The sequence below is a fragment of the Zosterops lateralis genome (assembly GCF_965231275.1).
Source record: "Zosterops lateralis genome assembly, chromosome: 9".
Taxonomy (NCBI): Eukaryota; Metazoa; Chordata; class Aves; order Passeriformes; family Zosteropidae; genus Zosterops; species Zosterops lateralis.
The window spans coordinates 21,132,022-21,143,103 of record NC_139769.1 but is presented as its reverse complement, the minus strand read 5'-3'; the positions used below and the strand labels follow the sequence as shown (position 1 = coordinate 21,143,103).

At 42.8% G+C, this 11,082-nt stretch overlaps 1 protein-coding gene across 1 annotated transcript in view; it reads left to right on the top strand.

Moving 5' to 3' along the window:
- Window positions 1–8,015: 8,015 nt before the first annotated feature.
- Window positions 8,016–11,082, top strand: part of VAV3 (vav guanine nucleotide exchange factor 3) — a 147,436-nt gene continuing 144,369 nt past the window's right edge. The window contains exon 1 of the mRNA XM_083867189.1: window positions 8,016–8,276. Coding sequence (XP_083723315.1) covers window positions 8,073–8,276 — 204 coding nt within the window. The 5' untranslated portion in view covers window positions 8,016–8,072. The remainder of the gene's footprint in view (window positions 8,277–11,082) is intronic.

Below are 11,082 nucleotides of genomic sequence, written 5' to 3'. Positions count from 1 at the left end.
TATCTTTTTTTTCGTGATTGCAGCATCAGATTCTGCTTCAGTTCATGCTGAGAGGATTTGCGGGGGTTGAATTGGTGCTGGTCATACTTGCGTCTTTCTGTTACTGGCATGTTTTTATTCCTTTAAAAAGCATACTTTGCATTAGTTTATCTAATTTGGATCTGAAGCTTTTTGATGTCACACAAGCGTTTTTTTTGCCATTAAAATTATGCTTGGGGTAGGGACATTTTCAGGCTGTTTTGTAAAGATTACACAGGGTGGGGGAAGTGCTGCAGTGTAGTACACAGATGGTTTAATTTCAGCTTTGTCCTCTTTGGTTGAACCTTGTGTGCGAGTTGCAGTGATTTAAGAAGGTCTGGCTGGAAGGAAATAGGGAAGAATAAAAATGGGAGGCAATTTAAGTGATGTCTGGACACTGAATCTTCTCTCAGTTTTGCCTATTTGATCACTCCTTTAGCAGCCACCTCTGCTATGCCTGGGGGTGGTTAGACCTTTGGCTTAGAGGACTGAAGTCCATACTGCCTTCAAAAGCTCTTTAAGGCAAGCTGTGTTTGTGTTCACTGTGCCTTTAATACAACCTGCATCTTAACAGAGAGTATTGCTTCTTTACTGTTGCATTCCAAAAGACCATTTTTACTTCTTCAGTGAGCTGTTTTCTGGCAATCCTTCGCTTTTTTGAAGGTGAGATGGTGGCTCACAGAACACAAAGCAAGTTTACAGACAGGCCAGAGTTATCAGTAGGACTTTTTGTAGGCAGTAAGGGATCTGCACTCCTATTTCAGTCCTGGTACAGCTTTTTAAGAAAAATGGAGAGAGGGTGAAATAGTTTTACAGATTGGGTTTGCCACATGTACCACTGACCTCATATAAACCTAAGCTATAAATGCACCTTGCTACCAAAGCAACTTCTGTCTTCTCCACAGCAGTTTTATGATCTTTTAAGTTATAACATACCTGAAAATGAATCCCTGAGAAACTTCTCAGTGTAGCTCTTTGGCTTTAGTCAGATATTATGGAGTCCACTTTCCACTGCAGCATAAAGAGAGGCAGCTAATGAGGGACATACTTGCCATGTGTGCTGCCTGGTACTTGCATGGCATGGTAAGTCTGAAGTGCCTTAAATTGGCACACACAATCTACCACAATTTCTAATATAGGAAGAGCAAGGTAATTAATTTCTAACATTAATCTCCATAGTAGATCTGAATTTCAGTATTTTTGTTTCTAAATCATTATTTCACTCCCATGGTTTTATCTCAAGATAAAATATCTCAATAGTCCTCAACCAGGACTGAGGAAGTTCTGATATCAACAAGATGATGTCTTAAGATAGAGGATAATTTTTGCCTGTAATTTGTCTGTAATTGATTTAGGACACTACTGGTCATATTAACAAGGTCTCTAATTTGGATACACAGCTTTATAACCCAGGTTACTGGTAGCTGTAGATACCACTGACTTCAACTGAAGTGGGGATTCTAGTAAAACTCAAAACTTAGAATAAGATGTGTTTGGGTTTTTTTCCAGAATAAATGTTCTTGGCACCCAAGGTAGTGGGGTCTCACATGTCCAAAACTGAGCCTGCAGAAATAGAAGTATACAACATTCAGAGGACATCTGAGGATTCTTGTCCTAAGCTTGTGATGTTTCTTTTTCTGTAGGTGAAGGTTCCATGGCCCCTGTTACTTTGGTTTAGCATGGTTGTCCATGTTGCTGCAAATTTAATCCCAATGGCCTGAATAAAGAGCCCCTTATCTCTTAAATCTCTGCTGATTTGCAGTCCAGTGTTGGCCCAGCCTCATTAGACAAACAATAACCAGGTACACTCACTTATAAGAGGCTAAAAAAAAGCAGATAGCAGAACGTTCTGAAATATTCATGCTCTTTATTCTTGAGGTGGGACAAGTATGGGTAACTTTAGAGATGAAGCTTCACTGCCTACTGAGTGTTTAGAAATATTTTGCCTGCTGAGTTCTCTAAAAATAAATATGAATGTTCTGTTGCTAGAAATTATTAATATTTTTGACTCTAAGCATAAAAGGAAACTTTATTTTACTGAACTTAGATTAGTATGTAAATACAGATTTAACATTGTAAATGGAAAACAGGAAGAGTGTCTCAGATTCTGTGTGACTGCCCTATTTATTCTAGCAGTTAACACAGCAGGAGACTAGAGGCGGCTAGTAAATTGTGCCTTTAGGATATGAAAAATTCAACTCCTTAATAGCAGTAATTTTAAAATAAATATTCTATTAGTAATAGAGTTAGAAACATTACTCCAGATATTCTTTCACTCTTTGAGTAGGTTTTTAATGAATGGGACTTTTCAGTTTTTCCAAACTCTTGGTAGATAGAGGCTTTTCATTTTAATGTGAATTTTTTTCTTGGTTCTCTATATATTCAGACCTCATCCAGTGCACAGTGTTTCCTGTAAGTGTCACACTTTCAGCAATTGATCTCTTTTTTTCATGTAGGAAAACATTTCTGGATTCTTGGTTTTGGGTACTGAATAGACTATAAAAAAACATAAAAGCCCCCCATTTTTCCTTGCTTTAGGGCTTACTTGTGCCAGTTTCTAGCTTTTCATATCTTGGTTATATGCACTTGAACACCCTGACTTCTGATAAAAATACCACTTGTCAGCTGAGACCACAAAATTATTTTTGTCAGCATCTCTTTTCCTTCTGTGTTGAGCGAAGAGGGGAGTTTTTTCTACCCTGTAATCTGATTTGGGTTTGCCTTGAAATCATCATCAGACTGCTGAAAACAACCTGTGGAAGATGAGAAATGGAGATAAACTGGGGGAAAGAGGTAAAAAACAGGAGCAAGGTTACTATTTTATTTACTATATCAAGTTGCTTGGATTCTTATGAAGTCTTTTTGATATTTTGGTAAAGTACATAAAGTAGTACAGGACAATTTCCTTACTTTTGCCTGCCCATAAATGTTTTCCTTATCATAAATGCTATGGCTTTCCACTGGCAGGAGGTGAGTGGCTGCCTGAGTCTGGCTTCCCTGTTTTTCAGCATAAACAGGTGGCACATCAACAACTTTCTGCTTTTGTGTGAATGTTTTTTAGAAAGCTGAAACTTGGCCTTCTGGAAATCAAATATCCTATTTTAGGAATTTAGCACAGGATTCTGGACAGTAAAATGGGACAAATTTCTGTTAACTTCAATAAAAAGGAGGTTTTTGTCAGGAGAGGTGAGCTAATGCCTTAAACTCTTAAGGTGATTATTTGGTAGTTAGTTGTTAGAGATAGGCAGGTTCTTTGACTGCTTTAATGTCTTATCTTCGCGTTGACTAATCTGGGTGGATCTTCCCTTGCAGCATCACTGATTTCTTAGATGCATTTTATGTATTCAGGCATTTTTTGCTGAAAACAGTATCTTGGTGTTAATTTGGTGTGTTAGCACTTAGAATTCCTTTCAGTTTATAAATTATATATAAATCATCAAATTATTTCCCTGCATCTTCCAGGTTTTTAATGAAAGCTAAATTAAGTACTGAGCTCCATACATCCCCCTACTTTATTATTTCCTTAGTATAATTTTTTTTTGTTTTCAATGCCTCATTTAGACTTCAGGTCAATTGTTTATAACTTCTTCCACGCTTATTTGAACCAGTTATTTCAAGTAAAACATAATGCTTTGCTGAAGTTCAGGTTGTATTGTAGTATAAGACAATAACACAAACAAATAATTAATAAGAATCAAGTAGCACTACCTTTTCACTTTCTGCTGCAAAGTGCCCAAAGTAATTCTGAAACTGGAGCCTGTAGCTGTAGGATACAGCCAGATGCATCTGGAAAACCTTGGTCCATGCTGATACTCATGTGCAGCAGCCAGAAATTACTGAAGAATTCTGGTCAGCCATCTTATCTTCATTTACTTGTACTGCAAGATAAGCAGGCTCCTTATGAAACCCTGGACTGCAGCCACCTGCCTGTTATTCCCATCCAGCCAAAAGAAAGAGGCTCAAGGGAGGCTTCTGGCCAGGAGCAGCGGTAGCTCGACATGTATCCAAATGTGAGAAAGATACAGATGGCCAAGACACAAGGCTACATGTTTTCACTTGCAGATGACATGAAACTCAATTGTTTTACTGGTGTAATTGAGTGGGTCTAACTGGGATGTGAGCCCTGAGCAGGGGAGAACAGCTGGCTCAGCCAAGGCTTTAGTGGGCCTTTGGTACCCATGAATGAGGGCAGTTCTTTGATTGTGCTTGCACCTCTTTCTGCCTGTAGCATTTAAAAATGCACGCAAGAGCAATCATCAAAAAGCAGGAAAAATTTAAGCACCAGAATCCATTGATAAAGTGAATAAGATGGAAAAGAAAGTGAAGTACTTCTCTTTGGGAAGAGATATTTACCATTTGTTATCCTTGTTTGGTACCTTGCACAAAGTGGGTTTGTGCCTGGGGCTCATGGCCACTATTTTTGTCTGCAAGAGTAACTGAAGGAGAGGGAATGTGTGTACATGTATTGATTTATTATTTTTTGTATTTCATTTAATAATTTTCCCCAAGCTGAGAAACACAAGTAGTTTAAATGCAGCAGTTGTGGTGACACCAGGAAGTAATTATTTCAGGAAGCTTGCAAATGTGCCCCTTATTAAACAAGTGGAGGTAGGTTGGGTTCGTTTGTTTATTTGTTTTAAGTAAAGCAACAAGAAAAGAATTGGAAAGGTGCTGCCTTCATAGGATGCAATACAGGCTAAAAGTAAAAAAAAAAAAATGATTATGTCCCCAGTAAGGAGACCGTTGTCTCCTGGAAGAAGAGAAAAACTATGCAAAACCTTGGGGTTTTGTTTGCCTTCTGGGGAACAATTCTCCATCAGAGTTGCTGTTCTATTAAGATAGATTTCTTTTATAGAAAATCTAAAGAAAAAACTGCATCAGCAAATGGCTTATTGATGCATAAAAAGAAAGTATGATGTACATTGAACGCTCTGAAAATCTAAGCTGAGATCTGTCTGCCAGGTTGGTTGTGGTGGAACTGCAGAAGATGGACTGAAGTGACTGTAAATCAGCCCCTCTTACAATCCAGAAACATCTATGGAGTATGGGGAGAAGAACAGGATGGAAATAGAACAAACTTCCAGTATATCTTCAGTAACTGGTTAATTTAAAGGACTTAATAGTTGAGGTATAGATTTTTTCTCTCTTTTTTAATCTATTAATAGCCCTCCCCCCCCCCCCAAAAAAAAAAAAAAAAAAAGCCCATGTAAAAGTGGCTTTTGAACAAATTTTAGGATTGAAAGAGAAGTTGAACCCCTTCCAATAAAGGACAATGTAGGAGGCTGAAGAAGGTTGTTAAGAGTACACTGAGAGGAGGAAAGTGAATGTGCAATATTTCTACCTTCTGCTGTAGCAAGACTGTGCTGACCATGAACTTTGGCTTTGAATCCATTTGCTTTCTCTTCTCTCAAGCATGTAACTCGTTTAGAGAACTATTTTCCTGGAAGTTGTATGGTTATATGGATTCTTCTCCATTTGGATGAAGGTCACTCAGTTGATTACATGAGATGCAGTAGAGAAACCAGTGTGTTTGCAATTAAATTTGGTTCTAATATTGCACTATAACATCCACTGACTTAGAAAAAATTTAAAACCGAAGTGTGTGTTTTTCAGATATTTAGAACTTCAACCATCACCTTTAAAGCATACATTCTGTTTGGATGTAAATTTTGGATTAAAGAGTGTTGGATTGCTCCTAATAACCATGTAAAAAAGATGAGATCAATTTGAGTAACCAGCCCAAAGTGTTTTTCTTGCTATTTATGAATCTGAACAGCACTCGTTTTTCTGTATCTCTGCAAAGGCATCCCAACTGTTTATGTTGCTTTCAGGGTGCTGTACCACCAATCCTGGCTGGAGGCAGCTGAAGTGGGGATGGGGATAATGAAGATGGTTTCCTGTTTCTTTTATCTATTTTGCTTTACTGCTTTCTGCATTTGCTTTAGTGTTATGCTTGTTGTCAGCCCGAGAGTGGATAGCTTGTGGGCACAACTGAATTCTTACTCACTTATCAGTTCATACATGTCACAGATAAAAATACACTTCTATGAGAAAATGTTTATCGTAGTCTTGATGAAACTGCATTATGTTCATTTTGATGGATGGTGATATCCAAATGATCACAGTACAAACTGTTAGTTTCAGTCCCTTTTGATTTAAATTAGGAATGAATTTCTCTCTAGTGCTGCCTGGTTGCAAGCAGTCTGATACTTTGATAGCACATTTGTGTTGCAACCTGCCCTCTCCTCCAGCTGCTCAGGCATAAAACAACCAAATGTTGGTCTGAGGAGGCAGAGGTACCTGTTATTGGTGATCCAGTGTTTGGGCTGAGGTTGTTAAACAGCAAATTCACATTTCCTGAGAAATGGGAGCTGCGTGGCTGTGATTGCCCAGGTGGCCATGGAGCAAGAGGGACCTGCTGGGAAGGGAGGCACTACTGAGGCAACTCAACCTGATATCACACTCGCCCATGGAAGATTATTTTAAAGATTTAAAGCTCAGCTCCACTGTCACCAGTCCTTTGGAATGAGGATCTCTCTTTTGATTAATGCAAAACTGCTTGCTGCTAACTGGAGTTTGCATTCTGTTGAAATGTCTTTGACATGTCAGGGAGGCTTTGTGAGCTCCTTCTGCACCAGTCAGACCCGGGAGCCTCTTTGGTTTGCCAGCCCAGATAAGGCATGCAGAGGGCTGAAAACTGAGCCAGGTGTTTGCAACTTTGTGCATCTTTGAGTGGAAACAAGTGCCATTCCTAGATGACCTTGAGGTGACTCACACCTGTCTCATGCCATCACCCGCTGGGCAGTGGCACAGGTGTTACAGGTTATGGTGCTGGATCCTACCTTTTGGGCCATGATTCTCTTTGGTGCATGCAATGCAAAATGGTGAGCTGTCCTGTGGCATGTTCTGCAGCCAGTGGCTGCTCAGGAAAATGCCTGGAATAGCAGACATACTGCCTGTTTAAAGAAAGGGAAAAAGTCAATTAGCATATTGACCTTACCGAAACATGCAAATCACTTGCTTGGCCACGATTTCTGAAATGAATCCCCATAATGTCTGTATTAATTCTTTCAGAAATTATTAAAAGGATTTGTGGGATTAGTCTGAGCTCAGACAGCAATAAGTGTCAGGGGTTTAACTGAGGAGGTGTGGAAACCAGCAATAGTTGTGGGCTATCTTGAATAACCACGTTAGTGTTTTGCTCTTGGAAGGCTTTCTCATCCTGGACTGTGTGTTGTCTTTTTTTTTTTTTCCTCCTCACATAAATGTTAATAGTACTTTTAAAGTATTCTCTGTTAAAAAAAAACCCCACAAACAAACATGTTTTAATAGAGAGAAAAATGTTTTTGAATGTTTTAAACTGATTTTTTTTTAGAAATTAAGTTTCCAGCACTGCTTCAAACCCCAAAAATAATAGCTTTTGAGTTTTAGAGGATATTGTGAACTCTGGTGTTTGTGTTGTCTGGTTTTGGAATTTGTCACGCTTGGTAACATAAGATCACTTGTATTTTAAAAAAAAATTAAGTGTCTGAATGCTTGTTGGAAATTATTACATATTTTTAAACATTATTTAAAGTGCAAATAAAATTTTCACATGCTATGCCATGATCTCTATCGTTTCTAGAAGTCGCTGAGCGCATTCTGCTTGCACCTCATGTGAGCGCTCTGCTGTTGGCTTAGCGAAAGGACAAAGGGCTGACAATGGGCGAGAAGATGCCATTGCGCTGCCATCCCCACCTGCCTGTCAGAGCTGCGCGCTGTGTGCCGCAGGTGCCGCGTCTCCGCCACCCCCGGGCGGGCAGAGGAGCGGAGCCCCGCTCGGCCCCGGGCTCTGCTCTCCCCTCTCCCCTTCCCGCGGGGCCGCGGCTCCGGGCAGGTGCGGGCGGGGCGGGGCGGGCGCGGGGCGCGGCCGGGGGCGGTGGGAGCTGCCGGGGCCGCCTCCCGGGGCGGGCACGGGCGCGGGGTGGGGCGGGACGGGCCGGCGGCGGCGGCGGGAGGGAGGGAAGGAGCAGCAGGGGCCGCCGCGGCCGCAGCATCGCGGCGCGGTGGCGGCGATGGAGCCCTGGAAGCAGTGCGGGCAGTGGCTGATCAGCTGCAAGGTGCTGCCGCCCAACCACCGGGTCACCTGGGACACGGCCCAGGTCTTCGACCTGGCGCAGACGCTGCGCGACGGCGTCCTGCTCTGCCAGCTGCTCAACAACCTCCGCAGCCACTCCATCAACCTGAAGGAGATCAACCTGCGCCCTCAGATGTCCCAGGTGAGGCCGCTCCCCCTGCCCCTGTCCGTGTCCGCGACCTTCGCGCCGCGTGCTCTCCGCGTGCCTTTCCCCGGGACCCGCGGGGAGCGGGATGCGCCCCGAGCCGTGCCCCGAGCCGTGCCCCCTCCGCCCGGAGCCTCCTGCCCGCGGGGGGTGGGCGTCAGTGCAGCCCGGGGCTCCTCCAAGCCGGGCACCTTCCCCGCCGGTGCCGCCGTCCTGCCCGGGCTCTCCGCCTCCCGTCCCGGGCTCTGGCACCGGGCGCAGTTGCAGCCCCGGCCCGCGGCTCCCGGGAGCTCCGCCGGGGCTCGTCCCCCGCACCGGGGGGGCTCGGGCGGGACTCCCCGGGCCGTCCTGGGGGGGCTGTGCTGGGGAGAAGTTCCCGCCGCAGTCCCAGGGTCAGCAATTCAACATCTGTGCGCGTTACTGTTTAATGTGAGCGGGTTACAAATCAAACGACCTCTTGCCTCTAGTTTTTGTGGCCGTGGGTTGCGGAGGGAGGGCGGCGGAGGACGCGGCCCGGGGAGCGGAGCGGAGCCCGCCCGGAGCGGCCGGGGCAGGGCAGGACAGCAGGGGCTGTGGGAGCGGCGGGGGAAGGGCCCGGGGAGCGCCAGTCAGCCGCTCTAACCTGCTTTTGGTCACTGGCGGAGCTCAGTGGAGAAGAACTGATTAGTAATGAGAAATCGTGATCTTGATAGCTGATTGCTTGTGTAGTAATATTTTTTTTTTTTAGGTTAGGCCCTTTTAATTTTGGCTTTTAAAGTTGATATTAGGAATCGTTCTTCAATGTCTAAGTGTAATTCCCAATTTAGCCCTGTTTTAAATGCGGTTTTTATTTGGACTGATGTTTTGTTAGTGTGACTCATAAAGTTGGTTTCAGATATCGAGATAAGATTATATTAATAATTCAAGACCAGACTATATATACTTGACTTCCTGTCACTGCTTCGCGCACACCTTTGCCTGGCAGAGATGGTGGCAGCCAAGCAGATGTTGTTTGGAAGGAAAGTAACTTCTGAGCCTGTCATGTGTTTTAAAACATTGAGAAACAGACACACTTTAACATTTCAGTGTTGTGATTATCTTTTTGATTTAATACAAATTGAGATTCACATTTAGGATGCTGGCAAAAAGCAGTGCAGTGAATTATACTGCTTTGTCCATGTCTCTGTTGATGTTTGCTTACAAACAGTGTTATTTTATTTCTTGTTAGTTCTTTCTTCTAGCAGCTCTGTCTTACTACCAAGGTGGTGTTTTCTGAAAGCTCAGAGTGCAAAAAGGAAAAACGTAGTTCAGCTAGTCAGAGTCAAAGCTCTGAGGCCCTTGCACTTGATGAGAATGGTACAAAGGCTATCTCCTGTACTTGAGAGCTCAAGTGCCTGCCTGAGTGGCATATGCAGGGGCAATACTTCATCTGAGTGACTGAATACAAAGGGTGGGCTTCTCTGAGTGGTAGAAATCCAGTTGAGTTTTTTCTCTGCACCATTACAACTTGTGACTTTCAGCACTTGCTAAACCAGAGCCTTGGTTTATATATTTTTTTTTTTTTTCTTTAATGAACTAGAAATATGTCGTCATGATACTACACAGTATTTTCGAGATGGCTAACTCACTGCATCAACTTGAATTCTAGATTAATGCTGATTATCTGGACCACTATTACTTAATTTTATTTTTGATGAGTTAAAACCATGGTGGTTTCCTTCTGTCTACTAAATCTGAGTTATCAAGATGCTCTGTTATCTTCTTCATTAGAGCAGTTTTGGGAATCAAGATTAATATTTATTTCTCTAAGTATGTTTGAACTATGGATTATAATTATGGATCTTGGATTATTTACAACAGTTGTCTCTGTCTGCTGTATGCCTGAGGTACCTGCACTCCACAGTGCTGCAGACTGCTCTCTCCAGTGCTGTATTTCTCTGCCCTAACACTGATTTTTACCCCTTTAACAAAGGGAACTGTTGGTGGATCAAAATCTATAATGGGTAACTCTACATAGTTTTGAGTTTACTGGAAATGTTGTCTTTGTGTTCTGTGAGTTCAAGATTTGGTGATCTTAGTGAGGTTCTGTGGGGTTTTTGAAAAGCAGACACCCTTTCTGCTGGAAATGAGCACTCAAGTGTAAATTTCAAAAATTGATGGAATTCTGCTAGTTGCTTGTAATTTGTGGCTGAGACTGGAAAGGGCTTGTAGTAATAACTTCTGGAGAAGTCTCAACGGCTTGGAGATTATTCAGTTGGTGAGATCTGCTTGGAGTTGTGCCCTAAACTGTGAGTTTTGTCATAACAGTATTTGTCAGTAAACTGATACTCCATCATAGTAGATTTCCATCATAAAGTTGCTGTATCATAGGATCTTGGGGTCTTGTAGAAACACTAGCTAGCTCACCTTTCCTTGTGGGATAATGAGTTATAGGCACTGGAGGCAGAGCAGGGGTGGCATCAGGATGGAAATTGTCTTGGCCACTGAATGCGGTCTGTCTGAAACTGCTGCTGTGCCTGTGCTCCTTAGCTGAGTTGTTTGAACTTCATATGGCCCTTATCCTTCATCTTCTAGAACTGAGATGATGCTCCTGTAGTTCCTGATCTGATGTTTTCTTCCACTAAGTCTTAGAATGGGCCAGGGGACTCTTACTGCAGTTTTTAATCAATATGGAGACTGAGAAGGGTGGATGAAGGCTTCATGAATGGGCCTCATTGAAGGCAGACTGTTTGATTTTGGCCTTGTCTCTTACTGCAGTTGATGTTTGTCAGGCCTTTGTCTATGAACCAAGTTTTCATGTCTTGGGGGCCACTTACAGATGCAA